This window comes from Vicugna pacos, unplaced genomic scaffold (assembly GCF_048564905.1).
Source record: "Vicugna pacos unplaced genomic scaffold, VicPac4 scaffold_119, whole genome shotgun sequence".
NCBI classification, from domain to species: domain Eukaryota; kingdom Metazoa; phylum Chordata; class Mammalia; order Artiodactyla; family Camelidae; genus Vicugna; species Vicugna pacos.
The window spans coordinates 522007-545008 of NW_027328799.1; the positions used below are offsets into that span (position 1 = coordinate 522007).

General features: G+C 43.0%; 1 protein-coding gene across 1 annotated transcript in view; it reads left to right on the forward strand.

Annotated features, from left to right (window-relative positions):
- The window catches only part of LOC140695008 (trafficking protein particle complex subunit 9-like), a 53545-nt gene extending 31593 nt beyond the window's left edge, over positions 1–21952 (forward strand). The window contains exons 2-3 of the mRNA XM_072957984.1: positions 8180–8250; positions 21425–21952. Coding sequence (XP_072814085.1) covers positions 8203–8250; positions 21425–21673 — 297 coding nt within the window. The 5' untranslated portion in view covers positions 8180–8202 and the 3' untranslated portion in view covers positions 21674–21952. The remainder of the gene's footprint in view (positions 1–8179; positions 8251–21424) is intronic.
- The last annotated feature ends 1050 nt before the right edge of the window (positions 21953–23002 follow it).

The following is a 23002-nucleotide window of genomic DNA, read 5'->3' on the forward strand; positions in this document are numbered from 1 at the left end:
TTTGAATTATCTTTAGGAGAACGTACATCTTTAAAACTGCTTTCCTCCATACAAAAGGTTGATGTCTCTACTTTCACACTTTTACTTTACCCCTCAGTACAGTCCTGTACTTTCTCCATGTACAACATGGGCATTGTTTTTGAGTTATTTCCAGATTATTTTTGATGTTTTTGTTAATTTTTTAAGTGAGAAATTTTTGCTATTATATTTTTTAACTGTTAAAACTGACACCTAGGAAGGCAGATTCGGTTTGTAAATACTCACTTTGTAACTTCTCATTTAAAATTGTAAGTATTAAGTACTTGTTACAGAATCCTTTCTTTTCTGTTTTTAAAAATTTGTTTCCAAGATTCTCAAAATGGTCATAGCTAAGTAGTATAGGTGGGGAGACAGATGGAGAGAGGTAGTGTGGCTCATGTACAAACTGTGAGCACTTTCATGGCTGCCTTTATGCTGGAAAAGCTGATAAACAGTCCAGCTTAAACCAGGGTGGCTTTGTATGCACTTGAAATCCAGCTTTCCTGCCTGTATGGTGAAGCCTGGTAGGCGTGGCAGGTAGATGATCAAGGTCGAATGGAGGTTATTGGCTGCACAGAGCACTGTGTCTGAGAATTGGAGACCATCGCCATGGGAAATGCTTGGTGCCAGGAACAATGCAGAGGAGCTGGGGAAACTTGTGTTAAGGATTTTCCAGCCCTGGGAGTGGGAATATCAGACTCTGCATTCAGATCTGAGTTTGAATTCATCCTCTTTAGTTTTCTTGTCCTCTGACTTTTGTCAAGCTATATACCGTCTTTCACTTCCTGTTTTCTTGTCTCTCAAATTAGGAGAATTACATCCTGCTGCTAGAGTGTTTGATCAGGTTAAATAATTTGTGTCTATAAGATGTCACATACAGTCACAAGCTCAGTGAGAAATGGGCTGTCGCCTGTTCTTCTGCAGCTCAGTGCTTGACAAGACATGGGGGAAAGCCAGTCCCTAATTTGTGTGTGATGCAAGTAGGAACAAAATTAATGTCTTGCCTTTCCCTAGCAGTATTCTTACAGCTTTGCTTCATTTACTTCTTTCCTCCTTTCCTTTCCCCTTTCCCATCCTCCACCAAAAGAGCCTCTCAGAAAAATAGATTCAAATTACTTTAAAGGTTGGCTCATCCTCATGAAATGATAGTATCATAAAAAAAACTGTGCAAATCCCAGAATATATTTTATATGATTTACACACACACATGTGCGAGCAAACACACACACACACAAAATCAGTCTACCTCCCACTTACAGAGGGAGAAGGTCCACTTTTTCTGAGTTTTCATTCACAGAGAGTGAGAACAATGTCTCTTACACAGACTTTCACCAGGCTTCGTGCATGGTGTTTTTAATTGAATTTCTGTTTGTGGCCATAGATATAGTCTCCTAATAGAAGAGAGAAAGTGGAGACATAGACATTCCGCTGAGATATTGGTGTCATCATATTTTAGTTGTAAAGGACTTAAGACAGCATAGAGTCGCAACATTTTATGGGTGAGAATCCATGATGTTGTAACTTAGACAAGAACCTGGGTCTTCTGCCATCTTGTCCACACGGGTGAAGAGGCAACTGGGCAGGGGATAGTAGGGATCCTTCCTGCTTCACTTCCATGTTCTTGCTAGTTTTCATTTCAGCTGCCTTTAGTTTATGTTCATGAGGCCACTCATGGGAAGGTCACTCTGTCCTGATAGATTGAGTTTCTTATCAGCGAAAAGCTCTGGACCCACTCATATTTCCCAGAGTTTTCTGCTGACCTGCTGACACTTTATATAATTGAGACCTAAGAAACTACTGAATATAAAATCCTTACTGTTATCGTTTCCCCTCGAGTTCCATAGGAATGGGGTGCTGTCTCAGGCTGTCTAAAGCCAGATCTGAACAAAGATAGGGTGATGGGCTGTGCTGCTGGACCTACACAGTCGAAGGGGATTTCCACCTTAGCTTTATAATCAGGCAGATTAGTTCAAATCTTGCCTTTACCAATTATTATCTTTGTGTCTTGGGGGAGAAACTGTACTTTTTTGTGTCCAAATTTGTTTATCTGTAAATAAGTTCAGTATTTATTTTAAGGTTTCTGTTTTAGAATTGAATGAGCTAATTCATTCATTTATACCTAAAATAGCGATCGCATGGTTCTATGCTGGTGCCTTGGTAGTTGATTACTAAGGGAATCGGCAGTGAGAATGGGGGTGGGGGACTCCTGGATAATAGAGCTTATATTCCAGGATATGCTTGTAAAAGACTGGATGTGCAGTAGATTTTTAGTAAATATCTACTCCTTTCCTAATCTGCATTGATTGTTTATATATCTTTATACAAATATATTAACAATTTTTATTGCAATTTAAATATTTTTGTAGTATTTACATTATGTAGCTATAAAAATACATGAAATAAAATGATTTGACTTTTATTTTCTTTTCAATAAGCAAAACAAAATAAAATAGAAAAGAAAAAAGTCTTGAGGGAGTAGAAATAATTTTATTTCTGTGGAATCAATTCCGTATAATAGGTCTTTGTCATGTTGTTAAACAGCATATAAAATTGATAGGTTGTGACATACTGGAAATGAGGAAACAGTGGAGACATACTACCTCTAATGCAGTCATTTTGTTACCAAGTCCAAACTCGTTCTGCTTGCTGCATGACAGGCCAATAAATGGGGAGATGAGATGTTGGAGTAAGGAATAGTGACTTCATTTGAAAATCTGGCAGACCCAGAAAATGGCATATTGATATCCAGTAGAACTCTCTTCCCCAAAGCAGAATTCAGTCTCCTTTTATACTAAAAAGCGGCGGGGATGTGGTTGGTTGTTGCAAACTTCTCGCTGTACGAATTGTTTGTCCTTGGAATCCTTTGTTCCTGCAGCTGTCCATGGTGGGTCAAATTAAGGTGCCCCCGTAAAACCTCCAAATAAAAGAAAGGTTATTATCTATTTTGCCACTTGCCATCTGTACATAAGTGTAGAAGAGCTAATATCCTTAAAGATTAGAGCCCGGAGAATAGGCTGTCCTGGATATTTCAGGCTAAAGGCAACTTTTTTTCACAAAAGGTGCAGAGATAGCAAGTCGGAGCCTAGAAAACAAGGTACAGGTTTAAAGCCAAACGAACACATCTAACATGGAGTCAAATTTGTTCTTTTCTTTTACAATTTCTTTTTCTAACTCATAAATAATTTTAGTAAGAAACATGAGAAATTTTTTTTATTTTTGCTTCTTAATAACGGATTACAACTGCACTTTAGTGAGCAGGGATGCTGTGCGTGCCTTGGGGTCACAGCAAACTCTTGTTGGGGGTGGTCGACCCTGTAACATACCGGATGTCCCGTGAGTGTTGGTGAGGGTCCCCCTAACCAGGGGCTCTCTTCAGGAACCACCATATGGGCATTGACCTCTGGAGACCTGTTTTTCAGCTGCAGGAAATTTTTTCAGATTTTGTGATGGAAAAATCTCTCCAGCTGCAGATAATCAGGGAATAAAGGAAGAGGAAAAGCGCTTGAAGTAGAGTAGAAGAGAAGGACAGAATATCAGGGAGCGTGGGGACTTGGCAGCGGGGCCTCGGGAGAGAGAGGAGCAGAGGTGTGGAGGGTCCCGGCTACGGAACTAGCTCCTGCACCTTTCCCCGCACCCAAGCCACACAGCTTTTAATTGGGCCCAGGACTCCCTCCTGTCTGGATGTCACCCTGGGCAGAACTTTGAGAATCGAAGCTAAGGGGTGGTCAACACTCACCTAGGGGGTCACTGAGGACTTTGCTCAAGTCCACATTGACTTTTCCAGTCATGTGCCTTCACCTGTTCTTTATCTCAGGATCTGAGAAGCAGGAGCAAGGAACTCATGGAGAGATCCAGGAAGATATCTGACTGTGTTAAGAGACGACAGTCACAGTGACACGTGGAGCGAAGACACTTGCAGTAAAGTAAAATAACTTCACAACTATTTCATCAGAGCTGCAAGTGTGAGAGAACCTAAGCCTGTCTCAGAGTGCAGGGGACAAGAGAAAAGGAATGGTAAAATTACCACTGACATTTGAAATTTTGTTAAAAAGAATGCTACTGTTAATTGTATCACTTGAATGTATGCAGGTGTTTTTCTATGAGCATTCATAGGTTCACAAAACCCCACCAGCCACTCTTGCTCCCATCTGGTGTGGGCTTTCTCAAGCACAGTGCCCTTCCTGCTTGGGTGGGCCACGCTGCTGGTCCTCGCCTGGGGCCGGACTGCTACAGGACACTGAGTCCCCGAGGCACTGCCTGGGATACATGACAGGAACATCTCTGCTCTTGGCTGAGGGCCTCCGTTTCCCCCTGCAGTGTAAGAATGCCGGTGACTCAGTTAGAAGCATGCATCCAAGCCATCCTTCCGTGTCATCACCATCTAGAAGCGGTGCCTGAATATTCTGAATTTCTGCAGAATGTTGTTTGCAATCACCTTGAACAAGTGAGTGTGTGTCCTCTTTCAAGTGGAGGAATTACTGCCGTTTTCCTGGAACTTACTCACCACTAGTCCATCTGAATTTTCTGTGCTAGGATTCAGTATAGCCTGCTAATAACTCTGCAGTCAGATCTTGAAACCCTGATGAAGAGGATTATTTATTTTCTTTCCTTATATGATAGTATTTTACTTTCAAAATTCTGAGTTTTCTGTTCTTGGAGGAATTTTTTTGGGGTTTGGAGAAACAACTTTGCTCTTACCATCTTTGTGACCTGTTGCTATATGCATCTCACCTGTCTTCTGTCACTTGTGAGGCGGTTCCATTTGTGACCCTGTCCGGGTTATTCATGTTATAAAACATAAAATCTGTAAAAGTACAGAACCCTTTTACTCCGAAGACATTCCACAAATACTCCTTTAATCTGGGTGTGGTTTTAACAAGACACAAACATTAGAACATATACTTGCAGGTTGCCAGTGCAAAATCCCCAAATGAATAGTCTAGCTCAACATCTAAAATCTTTCTTATCTACCTTGGATATGTATGGATAAGTGAAGCAGTTTGCTAAGAACCCAAGACCAGGTTTAGGATACAGGCTGATGTAGCTCAGCGGGTCCTCCCAAGCTGATGCTCTGCCAGAGAGTGGGGTTGAGGGGAGAGGGCGTGCCCTGCCCTCCATGAGCTGACAGTTTCATGGCAAACACCTTCACAAGGTGAAGAAATTGGAGTTTCTTCTATGAACAGTGGGTCTGAAAAGAGCCCAAAAAGCATGGGAGTGACACAATCCCATTTGTCTCAAGTAGGGGAGAGTGGCTGTGGGGCCACTTGGGAGACTCGTGAGTCCAGGTGGGCAGTGTTGGTGGCTTCCACTTGAGCGGTAGGATAGTGGGTAAAAGCGAACAGATTGAAGGCATGTTTAGATGGTAAAAAGAAAGATTTAAAGCTGTCTGTGAAGGTAGGATGGAGTAAGGCCCAGGTTTCTGGGTGGATTAATGAGTTAAATGATGGTCCTGCTGTGTTCTGAGGAGGGAAAGCTGCAGAGGGATTTCTGGGGGAAAACTGATGAGTTCAGCTGTGGGTAAAGTGAAAGGTTGTTAGATGTGTGGTCTGGGATCTCAGGTGAGAGCCAGTAGTGAGTAGGGAGAGGGGAGAGAGACTTTCAAATAATTTTATCTTGTGAACATACATATAAGGATGAGTAATGACACACTTAACCCCTCTATATTCTGTATTTAAACCCCAGTAACATTTTGCTATATTGGTTGCAGGGGTTCTTAATTTTTTAATACAAATAAAATAAATAGAAACAAAATAGTGGAGTTAATGAATATCTTAGAGTTGATGTGTGTCCTTGTATGTATTTTGATTTCTCATCTTTATAAACATAATCTACAAAAAGTTAACTTGCTTAGAATAAGAGTTAAACACAGGGACATGACACACTCTGTTGGGGGTTGAAGGTGATATCTTTGGCAAATTATATAGCCTCTCTTTGCCTTTGTTGCATCTTCTGTGAATGCCCCCGTGCCCCTCATCACAGCTGATTTCCTAGACTAGAAGTTGGGAGGGAGGCTGCTGAAGGGAGTAAGAGGTGGCAACTGCTAGGAACAAAGAAGACAAAGACAAAAACAGATTAAAGCCGAGAAACTGAGTCCTAATACCCTCAAAGGAAAAATAATCCCGCAGTGTTTTGAGCCACTTATCGTAAGGGAAACAAAATCACGTGGATCCAAATCTCTTGAGCATATGTGTATTGTGGGTGGGAGGGTATCATCAGAAAAGGGTTGAGAAGAGGCTTTTTGGTTTCCCTTAACGTTTTCAGTAAGAATGGGGTGCAGAAGCAAAAACCACCCGCTACACATTAGAAGGTGTTGTTTTGTGCGAAACTGACCAAAGTTTGGAAACCAGTCATCAGTGGTGCTGGGAAATGAAGAGGCTTCTGGATTGGGTGGGGCACTTGCTGTGACTTCCAGGTGACCTGCTGGCTGGGGTCTGTGAGGCGGGCAGTAGGTTTGCAGTGTGACCTGGGCATAATCCCTGGCTCTGAGGCTGCTGGTCTGACTAGCAGACCTGGGCAGATGCAGTCCTATTGGGGCATCTCGCGATGTGGCCTGGGACACCTGCCATGCTGAGGGCGAGAGGAGGGATCCCCTAAGGGGGTGTCCCTGTGAAGAGTAGAAACGTCCTCCTGCAGGGGAGGAAGAGCCTCTGAGCAGCGGGCCGGATGCACAGGCAAGAGCAGCCTGAGCACGGAGATTTCGGGGACCTGGAAGTCATAAAGTGGCCCGAACAGCCTTGTTCCTGAGAAACTGGAGGGAAAAGATGCTGCAAATGCAGGCTAATTTCAGACCCTGTGGTGGGTCATGAGTGATAGGAAAGAACTGGTCAGGCAGGCACGAAAGAACCCTGTGGTTGTCCCAGTTGGGGCGTCACACCAGAGGGAGGAGCAGAGTTATAGACTTTGTCACTTTTTATCTGTGTGACTTTGAACAATAACACCCCACCTCTCTCTATATATATCTTCATCTGTAAAGTGACAGAGTGACAACTCGTGTCATCAGAAGGCTTAGTTTAGCTCTGATCCTCATTGTCCAGTCCTGTCAGTGCTGCCCTGCAAGGTTCTGCAGTGGGTGCTCTTACCCTGAGATGGGAGGGCGTAGAAGGACATTGTAGCACCCGAGGGCAGGAAGGGGTTGCTTTAAAAGCAGACATGTAGCCTCCTGCAGCTGCAGACCTACAGGCAGTTTGGTTTATGGTCGTGGAGAGGACTTTGGAGGTCTTAGCATCGTCTTAAGACTTGTTTTCCCTTGGGGACCTGATTTGCCTTTGCAGATTAATGTTGAAGATTTGGGCTTCTGGCAAAGCTGTTTTCAGAGATGGGTATATATGTAACATATAGTATAAAATGAAAGGTTTTATTTAATATTTGGGACTTTGTAGCTGTAGGGAACAGCTCTGTTGGCCTGGTTTCCACGGAGGACACTAGCAGTCGTCAGAGCGTGCAGGAGGGCAGGCAGCCTGCAGTGCTGCTGCGGGGGTTCTCCCCAGCAGGACGCTCTGCTGAGTTGACTCTTCTCTGAGTTTGGTTGCCAGAGGAGCAGACAGCAAAGTAATGAGTTCTGGTGGGATTGTATAATGACAGGAAGAAAGAGGGAGCCGTAGTTCTTAGGGACTACTACACTCTTTTGGTTCCTGATCCAGTGTGTCCCATTACACAATTGATGAGTTGTGTCTATTCTGGGACTTGATTGAAATAAACGTGCAGCCTGAATATTAAGAGTTATGTTTTATTTGTCAGAAGGACTCGAGCCAGGATGACCGCCTCTCAGAACACTCTGAGGGACTGCTCGCAAGAGTAGGGGAGAAGCTAGGATTATATAGGAGCTTTACAACAAAGACCAGGTAGTCAGGACAATAAAACATTGCTTGTTATCTAAAGAAAGCCAGGTATCTCAAGTTCATGAATTTAATGCTTTTCAATATATGGGAGGAAGCCAACATTTGGGCTGACTGAATATATACTTTAGACAAGCACCTAGCTATCTAGGGCCAGTAATCTTCCTTTCTTATTCTGAGTCTGCTCAGAGGGCACCATTGTGAATGGCTGCAGGCCTGTCTTCACTGGGGGGTGGCGGCAGCCGCTGATGACTTGTTTTCAGCATTCTTTGTTTAGTGACATGGTTGCAATATTTTCATTCAATTTGTAGTGTTTTCATTCACAGAAAATTATGGTATTACCCTGATTATGGATAATCTGGAAGCTTGGAATGGAACCGAGATGGAATTACTGCAGGTAACTTCTACTTTAATAAGCCATGTGTAAACATGAACACAGAGGAAGCATACAAAAGGATTCGGTGGTGAATGGGAAGGGTTTCTGCACGTTACAGAAGAAGGCAAGGCAGAATTCTTCTTCTTTGTGGGCAGGTATGTGAGTCCAACTTTCCTTTCTGAAGTGCTTTCTGAGAACTGTTTATGGTAATGAACCATCATTGACAAACGGTGACACACATTGCATTTAAGAGCTGGCTGGCTTCAACTTGGGTATTGGACAGGTGGAATTCATAGGCAGTGGTCAGGTGGATGGGACAGAGATGGAGCCCAGGCCTGGGCCCATATTCAGGTTGAAATCGCCATTTACTCACCATAGCGCCTTGGACTTGAATGTAACCTCTCTTAAACTGATGGTGAGTCTGTGAAATGGGCATGATAATATTCGTTACTTCCTGGGCTTGTTGTAAGTTCTGAAGATTATTATAGCACACATGAAGCACTTAACACACTGACACTTAGCAGTGTACACTTTGTTCGACCACCACGCTTGGTGTGTGTCAGAGCCTTAAAGGCAGCATGTGTCTGTTTAGGATGCACTGGTAGCCCCTTGGCCACTTTGTGAATTTGGTGATTTCCTTTAATACTTGTAACTCTGTGTGCCATGGGCAGTTATTTTTATGGACAGATGAGGAATCTCAGGGTAAAAAAGACTGTGTAATTTGCCCAAAGTCAGACCATAATTTTGGGTGCAGGGGCCTCGTTTCAGCATGGGCTCCTGGGCCTTCTGCTCTCTCCGTTCAGCACCAGAGCCAGATGTGGGCTCGGCTGTTTCCCAGCCCAGAATATCCGGCAGGCCACAAGACACACCTGGTCCTGTGCTGCTTGAGCAAAATCTCCGGAGGAGAGGCAGTTACAAAAGGGATAAACATAAAAACAGACGACAGCAAATTGTGATCAGCTCTGAGAAGGAAAGGAACACGTCTGGCCGTGCAGAGCTGGGAGCTTTCCCGTCGGGGCTGCTCTGGGGGCGCTCATCTCAGCTAAACAAGCTGTGCTGCTGCACCAAGGCAGGAAGGCAGGGCGCGTGTGGCCAGGTAGACAGGGCCTCGTTGATCGTACTCATTCCCTATTAAGTGGCAGGTGTCACAGGCACTTAACTAATAAACAGACGTTGGCCAGAATCATCACGCATTTTGCTTGGTAGTTTTATTGGCGCCAACTTTGAGAGGAGGTCATTGAAGCTGGGGAGTTTGCTGCATGCCCGTGATTACCATGGAAATACCCCCACTGGTCTTTCAACCTAGACTGGTGTGGCTGTCATGTCCCAGCCCTGTGAATGGCATCGTGCAGCTTCTCCCAAGTGGCCCAAATGACTGACATTGATATGCTTAATTCGTAGGAAATGGTATGTGGCAATAAGAGAAAAAGGTAGTAAGAAATTGGAAAACTAGAAAATAACCAATTCTTCCCCTGCTGGGGGACCGTACCCTGTGTCTCTCACCCCACTCACTGCCTGTCACCTCCTCCCTGCCGACTCCGTGTTCAGAAGCCACTCTGAGCCTTTGAAGAACATTTTGCCTCATGACACTGTTGACTAGGACCTGCGACCTCTCTGTCCCTGGTTAACTCTCTCTTCAAAGCCATTTAAATTTCTTGCAGGCTCCTCCACTCAAATGTAAGAATAGCCCCTTTAAACTTCTTGATGCAGCTCCTTAATGAAGATCTTGGGAAGGAAACCTAGCCAAAACCTGGGAGGTATTCACAGAGTGAATGTAACCTGAGCATTTTTTGACGTTCAGAATCAGAGCGGTGGGAGACACAGGAAGGCCTTTTTAAGTTAGAAAGTGGAAAGAGAAAGGACTCAGGATGTTTGAGACTGAAACATCTCGGTCCCAGCCAGCAAGGAACCTGCGTTCAGGATGGTGTGTGGGGAGTGCAGAGTTCTCAAAAAGAAAGAAGTGGTGGGATGGCAGGGAAGACATTTAGGTACTTAACTGGGGAAGGAAAAAGTTGGCTGAACAATTCATGGTTGAACAAGAGGATTGTGACATGATGTGCTTGTATTTTGGAGAGAAGGGTTTTGTGGAGCCAGGCCTAAGGAGAAATCTCTCTGACTGGGGAGTCAGCACAACAAAAAAACACAGAGAACCAGGCAGACCCCATGGCCCCTGATGGGGGAGAGGCTGCCCACCAATTGGAGACCTGGAGGCTGCTTCTGTCCCTTAGCTGGGGTCTCAGACCTCACTTCACATCCCAGTCCTGTTGATACAAGAAAAAATATGTGGGGCATGAGAAGGGCTGTGTCCCAGGCTTCCGTTGAGCCCCTGGGATGTGCCCCACCAGATTTTGTTCCTTGGCTTCATGCAGTAAAGAATTCAAGAACAAGCCAGTGTTGAGTAAAGGTAGATTTATTCAGAGAGATACATTGACAGGCATGAGAAACGTCACGAAGTATGGGGGTTTGATGCTCAGATTAAAAGTAGGCACACACTCCACAGAAATAGTGTGGGCCTTCTCCGAAGAGGTAGAGAGAGGGGTTCCTGGGATGTGGCTCTGTGTTGCTCCTTTTCTTGGGCTTCGTGGTTTCATATGCTAATAAGTAGAAGGACCAGCCTTAGGGCAAGGGGCTGGGATTCCAGGGAGTTGGCCATTTTCCACCCTTTGACCTTTTGTGGCTAGCCTTGTGACTGCCATGGTGCCTGGGGCCGTGTTATTCACCATGTTACTATTACAATGGGTGTATAATGAAGCTCAGGATCTACTAGAAGTTAAATCTCATCATCCTGAGCCTCAAGACCTATTGGGGGTTGAATTCTTCACCATTTTGATGTTAATTGCTGTGGTCTTTCTTGAATGGCTTGCTCTGCCCCCTTCCATCCTGTCTCACTGTGATGACACAGAGAGAGCAAAGGCCGGGCCCTGCGTGTATTCCTGCATTTAACAGCGGGAGATGTGGGGTGGGCTGAGGATGACTCTGAGTGGTGAGAAATATGTTTCAGATTTTCCCACATGAGACATGGGGACCTGCCAGCAGCCATCGCAGATTTATCTCACGGGCATTATCGCTTGTGTTGTTACGGAAACAACAGGCCAGCCAAGAAATAAGCAGCACTCAGAGGGTGGGAGTACTGAGATTTATTATGCCAGCGGGCTCAGAGGGGCTTCTGTTCCCAAGCCCTGAGCACATCCAAGACGTGCACATGAGGTTTTATAGGGTTAATTACAAGTATGGGGCTTTTAGCCAATAAGGCTCAAACAACAAAAAGCAAGGAATCAGTACACTGAAGCTTATCAATTTGGAACAGATCACGTTACTGACAATTGTTGACCTTGGATTTACGAGTTAGCTTGTTAGCCCAGTAAACTGACACTGAACTTCAGATTTACGAGTTAGCCCAGCAAAACTTAGATCAGTAAACCGACACTTATCACACTTAGATTTGTGACTTAGCTTGTTAGCCCAGCTGGGGTTTTTGTTCACAGTGTCACTCATCTTTTCTATTTTCCTTTTATTTTTAAAGTATTTAATCCAAATTTAATATCAGGATTTTTTTGGAAAGAAATTTCTCTTTTTCTTTTCTTTGGGGCTCTTTTGGGGGGTAGGAAATTAGGTATATTTATCTGTTAGTGGAGGCCCTGGGGCTTGAACCCAGGACCCTGTGCACACTAAGCACACGCTCTACCACCTGCCCCATCATCTTTTTCTTTTTGCTTTAGCTGCCAAGAATCTTACAGCTGAATTTCTAGTCGGCCTTTAACACTTGCCCTGACTTCATGGAATCCATTTTTATGAGTTTACCTCCCCCTGGTTTCATTTAAGTATTGAATCTCCATTTTCTCTTCACTCTCAGTTTTGCCTATTTGTTGTTATGGTTGTTAAGCTGTGTTTAAAAAATTGTTTAATTTCTCTTTTAGCAGGAGGCTGAAGTAAATAAATATGTAAACAAACATCACACTTAAATGCTTTTATATATTCTAAGCTGTTTAGTAGTTAATTAAAAACCAAATTGAATATTAAAGGGATAACATTTTTAAATTATTTTTTAATTTTTTATAAAGACATAGCTGATTTAAAATATATGTTTCAGGTGTACAATAGATGCTCCATTTATAGTTACTGTAAAACATTGTCTGTATTCCCTGTGTTGTAAGATACATCCCTCTAGAGTGTTTACATTACATGTTGCAGTTTGTATAAGAAATTTGGGTAACGCAGAGTCTGGGACGTGGCTGTGGCTGACCCAGGTTCACGCAAACCCTGCCTGTCAAAGCTCAGGCCTTCACTCCTGTCTGCAGGGGAGCGAGTGGAGGCAGCTCTCATCAGCGCTGGCACCACACTCTGAGTGGCAGTGACAGCAGTGACTGTGTGTGGACGTGAAAATTGTTGTTCCAAGAGTTTTACATGCTTTTCTGCATTTAATAATTACAGCCCTCCTGTGAGGAAGGGTTTTAAGTTTGTAATGAATAATACATTTTATTTTGATATTGATAGACTTCAAAACTCCGGAAAATTTACAGGAGTAGTACAATAAATGCTTAGATACAGTTCACCTTAAAGGGCACTATTTGCCCTTTTGTGACGGGCTTATTTTAGCATAAATTTTCAAAGTTCATTCATATTGTAGCCTGAATCAGTACATTATTCTTTTTGTTTGATAATATTCTTTTCCTTTTTTTTCGTTTTTGGTCTATTTAAAAATATTTTCATTGAAGTCTAGTCAGTTTGTAGTGTTGCATCAGTTTCTTGTGTACAGCACAAAACTTCAGTTAAATAGGAACATACCTGCATTCATTTTCATATTCTTTTTAAACATAAGTTACTATAAGTTATTAAATATATTCTCCTGTGCTATACAGTATATACTTGCTGTTTATTGTATACATACTCAGCATCTGCAAATCTTGAACTCCCAATTTATTCATTCCACACCCTCTCCCCTCTGGTAACCATAGTTTGGTTTCTATGTCTCTGTGTCTGTTTCTGTTCTGTAGATAAGTTTATCTTTTTGTTCCTTTGTTTTTGTTTTTTGTTTTTTTTTGTTTTAGATTCCACATGTGAGCGATCTCATATGGTATTTTTCTTTCTCTTTCTGGCTTATTTCACTTAGAATGTCATTCTCCTGGTCCATTCATATTGCTGCAAATGGCATTATTTTATTATTATTTTATTGCTGAATAGTAGTCTATTGGACATATATACTACAACCTCTTTATCCAGTCGTCTGTCAGTGGACATTTAAGTTGTTTCCATGTCTTGATATTGTAAATAATGCTGCTGTGAACATTGGGGTGAAAGTGTCTTTTTGAATTACGTTTCCTTTCGGATATATGCCCTGGAATGGGATTGCTGTGTCATCTGGGCCCCCAAGGTTTTGTCTTTTGAGGAACCTCTATACAGTTTTCCACAATGGCTCCACCAAACTGCATTCCCACCACAGTGTAGGAGTGTTCCCAATTCTCCACAGCCTCTCCAGCATTTAGTGTCTATGAACTTCTGAATGATGGCTATTCTGACTGGTGAAAGGTGATACTTGTTTGCAGTTTTGATTTGCATTTCTCTGATAATGATATTGAGCATTTTTTCATGTGCCTATTGGCCATTTGTATGTCTTCATTGGAGAAATGTTTCTTTAGGTCTTCTGCCCATTTTTGGATTGAATTGTTTGTTTTTCTTTTTTATCAAGTGTAAAAGCTGTTTACATATTCTGGGAATTAAGCCCTTGTCACTTTCATTTAATGCAACTATTTTCTCCCACTCCATACGTTGTCTTTTTGCTTTAATTTTTGTTTTCTTTTCTGTGCAAAAGCTTGTAAGTTTAATTAGAACCCACTTGTATATTTTTGCTTGTATTTCTATTGCTTGAGTAGACTGCTCTTGGAAAATATTGTTCAGATATATGTCAGATGTTTTGCCTATGTCTTCTTCTAAGAGGTTTATAGTGTCTTGTCTACAGTTTTAAGTCTTTAAGCCATTTTGAATTCATTTTTTTGTATGTTGTGAGGGGGTAGTCTAACTTCATTGATTTACATGCAGCTGTGCAGTTTTCCCTGCACCATTTGCTGAAGAGGCTGTCTTTGCTCAATTGTATGTTCTCACCTCCTTTGTCAAAGATTCAATTACCAAAAGTTTGTGGGACTATTCTTGGTAATTTTGTTTATCCATTCATTGATGGATGGATATTTTTAGTGACTTTTAGCTACTCTGAATGATACTGCTATGAATATTGATGTGCAAGTTTTTGTGAGAATACATTTCCATTCTGTTGGCTGTACAGTTGGCCCACCATATCTGTAGTTTCCACTTCATGGATCCAGATGGCTGATTGCAAAGGGACTTGATCATCCTTGGATTATGGTATCCAGGGTGGGGGGTTCCTGAAACCAAACCCCCGAGGACACTGAAGGATGACTCTACATGTAGGAGTGGAATTGCTCAGCCACATAACTCTAACCTTTTGAGGAAACATCGGGCTCTTCCAAAGAAGCTGCACCATTGCCCCTTTCCAACGGCTGCATATTGAGGGTATCCATTTCTCTGCCTCCTGACTGACACTTGTTATTGTCCATGTTTTGATTATAACCATCCTAGTGAGTTTAAAATGAGATCTCATTTTGATTTTGATTTCGCTAGTGATGCTGACCATCTTTTCAGATGCTTATTGGCCAATTGTGTATCTATTTAAATCCTTGGCAAATTAAAAAATTGGGTCGATTTTCTTTGTATTGTTCAGTTGTAAGCATTTGTTTTATATCCTGGATACTAGTCTCTTATTAGATATATGCTTTGCAAGATTTTTCTCCTATTCTGCAGATTGTCATTTCACTTTAATTTTTTTAAACATTAAAACAATTTCTTTATAGGGGAGGTAATTAGATTTATTCATTTTGTTTTTCTTCCTTAGCACGCACTCTATCATTTGAGCTACCCCTTTCCCCTTTCATTTCACACTCTTGATGTTGTCCTTTGTAACAAATGATTTTAATTTGATGAAGTCCATTTTATCTATTTTGTTTTATCACTTATGCTCTTGGTATTGTATCTAGGAAGCCATAGCCTATCCTATGACCACAAAGATTCATACTATGTCTTCTTTTAGAAAGTTCATATATTTAGTTTTTACGTTTTTGTCTGTGATCCATTTTGAATTAATATTTGTTATATAAAATACGGGGTCCAGATTCCAGATTCATTCTTTTGCCTTCAGATACCCAGGTGTCTCTGCTCCATTTGTTGGATAGACTATACTTTCAATGGAGTGTTGTTGGCACATTTCTGGAAAACTGACTGTAAATGTAAGTTTCCCCCCAGGATTTTTTATTGTGTCTCATAGATTTCTGCATCCAAACTTATGACAGAAGCATAATGACTTGAGTGCTATAGATTTGCTGTAACCTTTGAGTGAGTCCTCCAAATTTGCTCTTCTTTTTCAAGATTGTTTTGGCTGACCTGGGTCCCTTGCTTTCAATATGAATTTTGGGATCAGTTTTTCAATTTTTGCAAAGAAGTCAGCTGGAATTTTGATAGGGATTCCATTAAATATGTAGATTACTTTGGGAAGTCTTAACATTTTTAACAATATTTTCTACCATTGCATGATCATGGGATGCCTTCCATATATGAAGATATTTTAAATTTTTTTTGGTGATACTTCAAAATATTCAATGTACAAATCTTGTAAACTTTTGTTAAATGTATCTCTCATTTTATTTTTTATGCAGTTGTAAATGGAACGGCTTAGCTTCATAAGGGTGGGACTATATATATCAATTTATTTATTTCTAGGATTCCTACATAGCAAATACCCTAGGTTTATATTTGCTACATTGATCTATCCACAATTCTTCCCACCCCCGTGTCATAAGAAACCAAGACCCAGCTTAAGCCATCTGAACACCTATGTGGAAGTGAGAAATGAGACCTTTGGGTGGGGTTTGTGTAGATGATACTGAGATCTTATTCAGGATGGCTTCATCTTAATTTCTTTTAAACAATCCTTTCAGAGTACATAGTCAGATACATTAGGAAAATGCTGTTTTGATGTGCGGAGGAGCTAAGACTATAATTTTCAAGTAATTTCTAGTGAGAGTGTTGTACTTGAAACATAATTTGCATCAATCTTTGAAGATTTATGTTTCAGGAGCTTTGAGTAAATAATACCTGTCTTTATTCAATAACTACAACTAAATGCTCAAGCAACATGAAAGAGTTTGAGCAAACAGCTCCCGCCCCGTAGTGCTGGTTGGTTGCAGCTGTAACTGGAGTCAGCGCTTACCTCGCCCAGTACACTTGTGCTGATCTGCTCAAAACAGTTCGTCCAACAGTTTGTCGGTAGTCTTTTAGACAAAGCCATAAAGCATTGATTTAAGGTTGCTGGAATGTAATCTATTCTTATTAATATTAAGTAAGCACATATTGAGTACTTACTGTATGTTGGGAATTGTCCCGCAGCCTCACATGAATATTACTTCTAATACAACCTCTCATATTTCCCTGTTATTTGCACTTTACAGATAAGGAGACTGAGGATTAGGTCTTCTCTCTTTTGGGGGGAGCTCATTATCAATGATGGGAAGTTGTAAGGAAAAAGATATTGATTCATCCAGAGAAAATATTTTTCTGAGATTCAGTATTGAAGAAGGTAACCACTGAAGAGGGTGATCATTGTTTGAGTGAGACGAGCCCCGGGTTGTACGGAGTCAGCATCCCTGTCCTGGATGCTGCACGTGTAGAGCTGCGTGGTGGGTGAGGCGGCGCGGCCGCGCAGGGAAAGCGGATGCCGGGCCGTTGGGCTGTGCTCAGGCCCGGTGGGGCTTTCTCCTAAGAGCAGTGGACCGTCATTGACAGATTTTAAGTAGGCTAGTGCGATGCTCTCGTAGATCACTTTTGTCTTGTAGAATGCTTAGAAACATTTAGAAGGCTCGGCAGGAGGTGATGTGATGAGTCAGAGTAGGGTGGCTGCGAGGTGTAGCAGTGTTCAATTTTCAAGTGATTTTCAGTCCCAGGTTTGTGGCTCAGTAGCCGTGTCACTTTGGATGACACACCCAAGGAAGTGAAACAATTTATCTAATCAATAGAAGCAGTGATGTACCGAACTCCCAGGACTGCTGTGTAGATCCAGTGAGATAACGTGTGCACAGTGTGCAGCATGGTCCCCAGCACAGAGTCAGTGCTGAGGGAGTGCCAGTGAGTACCTGGTAGGACAGGTGTGGGTGGTGGATCTCGTTGACTGAGGAAATTTGCCCCTGAAGGAGGGGTCTTGTCACATCTGTGAGTGATTGGCCTGAGCTGGGAGAGGCAGGGAGACCTTGCCCCCGACCAAGGGCCCTGGGCAGGATGGCTATGGGAGGAACACCGTGAAGTTAGCTCTTTGCAGGTGGAGTTGGAGGTGCCCTTGAGACATCTAAGTGCAGTGTCACAATCACAGAAGTGGTCTGGTCCCGGGCTGTGCATTTTCCTGCTGAGATATTGATCTCTGAACGCGAAGACATACTTTACAGGACAAGTGAATAGTAGTATCATCTCTCATCAAAGCTCACATCTCTTTATTCATCACTCACTTTGCTAATTGGGTACTTACAGAACACACTTCACTGTCCTCCCCTGGGCCCAGGCTCCACAGAAAAGAGCTGGTGAGTCTCCCTCTTTTCCAGAAGAAGACACACTTAGCTGGTAGACATCTATACCTCGCCAGACTTAGAATTTTAGGTTGTTGATTTAATTCTATTTTCTGTTGTTCATCTCCTGACAGGAGAGACGTTTTACCTCATGGTCAGGTTTCAATTAGCTGTTACTGAGAATTGCTGGTCTGATCCATAGTGTATTTATTCTATTAACTTTGTAGAGTACTTATCATTTTTCTGTCTTTGCTCTTTAATTTTGTTTGCCCCTTCAATTTTCTATCTTATTTGGGACCTTATTTTATTTTTTAATTAAAAAATGTCTATTAGCAGTTAACAAAACAAAAGCAAAGAAAAAATGCACATGATAGCTAAATTTAGAAAATATCTTGTGTGTTTTCTGTCTCAGCAATGGAGGGTTCTAGAAACTCGTGAAAAGCTTCATTACATAAGTTCCTTTAAATTCTGATTAAGAAATAAAACCTTCCTTCCTCATCTTTCAAGCTGCACAGCTAATTGTCAAGAAAGTGAGGGGAAATTCTCAGAAGCCAAGACAAACCAGAAAGCAGGGATTCTGGGAGATACGTGAGCCTTAGAAGCCCTGGGGTGCCGGTTGGCTCCTGAACTGAGTTTCAGTTGCCCTGGCAGGAGGGCAGGAGGTGAGCCTGTGGCCTCTCACACTGGGAGTTGGATGGCTGTTCTTATATAAGGCCAAGCACATCCTGAGAATCCTGCTTTATAAAAGGTTGAATTAGAAAGAAAAGAATAAAAGCATTCCTCAAGGCAAGGAAGTAAGGAAAGTAAAATTTTTTGGAAGCGGGAAAAAATAACATATCCAAAGTAAGGATTTAGTTTAAAGCTGTTCTGGCATGAGAGTGACCACAAACCCATGGCAGAAAATCACAGCTCCTCCCAGAAAGAGAAGGTGTGTTTTGAATGAATCAGTGGACAGCCATTCTGAAAAAGGCCTCCAGAGTCTTCTGGATCAAGATACTGGACTCAAACACCTCCCTTCCATGGTCTCATTTAAATAACCAGAAAGGTTTTAAAGGAAAGAAGACATAATCATAGTTCTATTTATTGACATTACTTTATGCTAGGAATTCAAAGGTGACTATGGAGTTGTCTCCTCTTTTATGGACCTTACTTTCTATTTGACATAGTTGGGGAACTTGGTGGATGGTGGTGTTAGTATGTTGCAATTAACCAGGAGAGGAGTTTAAGAAAGCAGTGAAGGGTTGGTGACATTTTTCGCTGAGGACAGTCCTGTTCAGTTGGCTTGTAATTACAGGCTCGTTGAGTTATCACTGGAGGGAATTAATCTTAAGGAATTTGGACTTAACTCAGGCCTCTTCAGAATGGGCAAGTGAACCTGGAGAAAGACAGTCAAATCTGTGCAGACATTGAAGTTCACTTCAACATGTGGTATCCATGAGCCAAAGATAGGACTAGTAGGCAGCACTTCTTGAGGACAGAGGAGTGGTTTTTAAGGTTCTTCAAGAATGAATCCCAAGGTACCGGGATGGCCAGTTGTCAAACTGTGACTTTGCTCTTTGGACGGTGTATCCACCAAGGGTATTGGCCGTTTATAAGTTTCCATTTCTCCTTAATACATGTCAGGTTATGAGGACGTGGGCATAAACGTTTCACACCTTGTCAAGGTGACTTTGGGTACCTGCCTAGAATCATGGGCACAGTTGCGGCTGCGTCATACATCTTGCCGCACATCCCGCTCCCCGGCTCCGTGATCACGGCAGAGTGGTTCCTTATTGAGCTGTCCATCTCCTCTGTGACATCGTAACCAAACAAAAGATTGGAGAGTATTAGCTTGGCTTTTTTCTTTTCTAACATTCCCTTCAAATTATGATGACTGATAGTGGACCCAGTTACGTTTGCAGATGATTTACAAGTAGGGCTGTCAGTACAAACCTTGTAATCCCCGCTGTGTGATCTAGAGAAGAAAGTTACACTCTTTCCAAATTGTTTTGATGCACTTATGTGGGAAAATGATGTATGTTTGAATATGTATTTCCTCTCTTACTCATCATGGCTAGAGATGAATATTTGTAGACATGGAATGAGTACTTTGTATTTGAACTGTATGGTCCCCTAAATTCTCCCCAGCTTTTTAAAGTCATCACTGGAGTGCTACCTCCAGAGTGCCGCAAAGCATCCAACACTGCCTGCTCTTCGGACACTGTAAGTTTCCAAGTTGGAGAAGGCTGCTGGCTGGTGAGGCATTCTCTCGCACATCTCTGGTTGGGTGATGTGAGCTGAGAACACAAGAATTGGCAGACAGTAACTAACCACGATCACGTCCATTTCTGGAACACTCATGGAGGATTTTACACCTATGCTAGTGGAATACGTTATTTCATTTAGTTTTCCCAAAAATCATAATTAGATTTTATCACCTGTATTAAAAGGGAAACTGTCAAAGCGAGTGACGTGCAGACTTTGGACTGGAACACGGGTCTTTCTGATCCCTGTCTCTGTTCCCTCCCCGGCCTATCCTTGCAAATGACCAGGAGAATCTTCCTCAGTCTTGAGTTTCCCTCTGATGTTACCGCTCTCTTTGTTTCTAAGAGAGGAAAACAAGTCTAAACTTACTTTCCAGTTGGAAATGGAATGGAGAGTTAACGTTGGAAGCCGGGAGAATCTGTCCTGTGATGAAGTGGTCTCCGAGCCACTTCCACTGGGATGTCACATCACTGTCTGGGCCCCTTGCTCAGCCTGTGCACAGGTGACAGCGCAGTTGTGCCGAGCAGTCCTCCCGGACAGGGCAGTGGGTTGGAAATGAGTTTGGGGATTTGGTTTCATTACACAAGTTCCTGAGGGCCTTGACCTGGCACTTCGAGTGGGAGCATTCCCTGTCCCACAGACTGTGCTCTGGGCCCGTGCAGACCTGACGTGGCCTCAGCCTGAGTCTCAGGGCCCGTGGTGATGAGGAGCATTTTAGCCCAGGGTCTGCCGGAGGCTCTGAGACTACTGGGCTGTGGGACTTTGTCCAGGATGATAATAATTCCTCCCCGAGTTTCAGATTTCCTTGCCTGTGAGCCGGGGTAGTAGTTGTTTCTGAGATGATTGTAATGATTCAGTAATGGGCGCAGCGTGTGCTGACAGGTAGCTGGGTGCTTTAGGAGCAGAAGTCGCAGTCACTCTGTCAGCCTCTCCCTGTGCGCTCTGTGCTTTGAGAAGTTGTGTGTTTGGTGAAAGTCCCGCCCAGACCCTAGGGTCTAGATGAACTTTTGTTCCTTTACTTTCCCTTCCTCTTCCTCTTTCCCTTCTCTGTGTCCCATGTTTAGGTAGCAGATTCCTCTATTTCAGGGAATACGGGCTTTTCTAGTAAAGGGACAGGTGGATTGCGGAGAGGTGGGGCCCAGAGGGGGTCTGGAGTGTCTGCACAGTGCTGCTTCCCTGCGTTTCTGCATCCGGTCCCATCAGTGCACTAAGTCAGCCTTCCTCTTTCTTCCTGTGTCATCGGGTCTCTGTTTTAAGGGAAAACCATTTTTATGGGTCTTTTTTCACTTACGTGTTTCATTCAGATGCTTGTTGCTTTTCTCCCTGTGCTTCAGCGTTCTGAGGAGAAAATTCAGCCGTGCAGCATCCTCTCCGAGCTCTACGAGTTGATCGGCTTCCAATGCAAGTCCACCTTCTTCAAGCGGGTGGCCCCCGTGCGGCACGCGGCCCCCGGCATCCCGGAGCCTGGCGGGAAGGCCTGCTCCCGACTCCTCCTGCAGACGCTTCCTGGCTACAGTCTGTCACTGGACTTGCAGGACTTCAGCAAATGTGTTGGAACTAAAACATTGCTTCAGCCCCATTAACCATGCCTGGTTTGGGCCCTGCTGTCCTGCCTCATCAGGGTGAATCTTGATTCATTTAGAACAGGGCTCAGCAGACTTTTCCTTTCAAGGGCTTGGGGGTAAATATTTCAGGGTCTGAAAACCTCCTGATCTCTGGTGCAGCTGCTCAGCTCTACTGTTTAGATGCCAGAACAGCCAGATAGTCCACACACCCATAGAGCTTTATTAACAGCGGTGGCTGGGGCTGGATTGGGTGTATGAACTGCAGTTTGCCCCCACAGCCTCCTCAATATTGACACCTGCACCAGAGTGTACATTTGTGACAATGGGTGAACCTACACTGACATGTCATCATCACCCATAGCCCATAGTTGACACTAGGATTTACACATTGTGTTGTGCACTCTGTGGGTTTGGACAGATGTACAATGACATGTATCCACCATCACAGCATCATACAGAGTCGTGTGTCTTAGTGACCTTAAAATGCTCCGTGCTGCACCTCATTCATTGCTCTTTCCCCTCTAGCCTCTGGCAGCCACTGATCTTTCAGTCTCTGTGTTTTTCCCTTTCCCAGAACACCATACAGTTGGAATCAGACAGTTGCTGAAACTTCCCAGATTGGCTTCTTTCACTTGGTAATATGCATTTAAGGTTCCTCCATGTCTTTCCATTCCTTGATAACTCATTTCATTTTAGCACCAAATAATAGTCCATTTTCTGGCGGGACCACAGTTTATTTATCCATTCACCTACTGAAGAAGAGCTTAGTTGCTTCTGAATCCTGTTGAGTATGAATAAAGCTGCTATTAACATCTGTATGCAGATTTGTGTGTGAACATAAGTTTCCATTTCATCGAGTAAACACCAAGGAGCACAGTTGACGGATCATATGTTAGAATTACGTCTAGCTCTGTAAAAAATTGCCAGACCGTCTTCCAAAGTACCTGGGCCATTTTTCATTCCCACCAACAATGCATTATAATTTCTGGTGCTCCACATCCTCACCAGCATTCGGTGCTGTCAGTGTTCTGCATTTTGGCAGTTCTGACAGGTGTGCAGTGGTATCTCGCTGTTTCAGTCTGCATCCCCTTGATGACAGGTGCTGTGGAGCATCTTTCCAAAGGCTTCTTTGGCATCCAGATTTCTTCTTTGATGAGGTGTGTGTTCAGGCATTTTGCTCATTTTTTAATCAGGTTATTCATCCTTCTTGTTGAGTGTAAAGAAATTTTGTTATATTCTGGATTTCAGCCCTTTATCAGTGTGTCCCTGCCCTTCATCTTCAGTGCCAGAGTTGTCCTTTGGGTCTCAGTGGAGTGTCAGATCTTCAAAGAGATTCCCTGTCTTCCC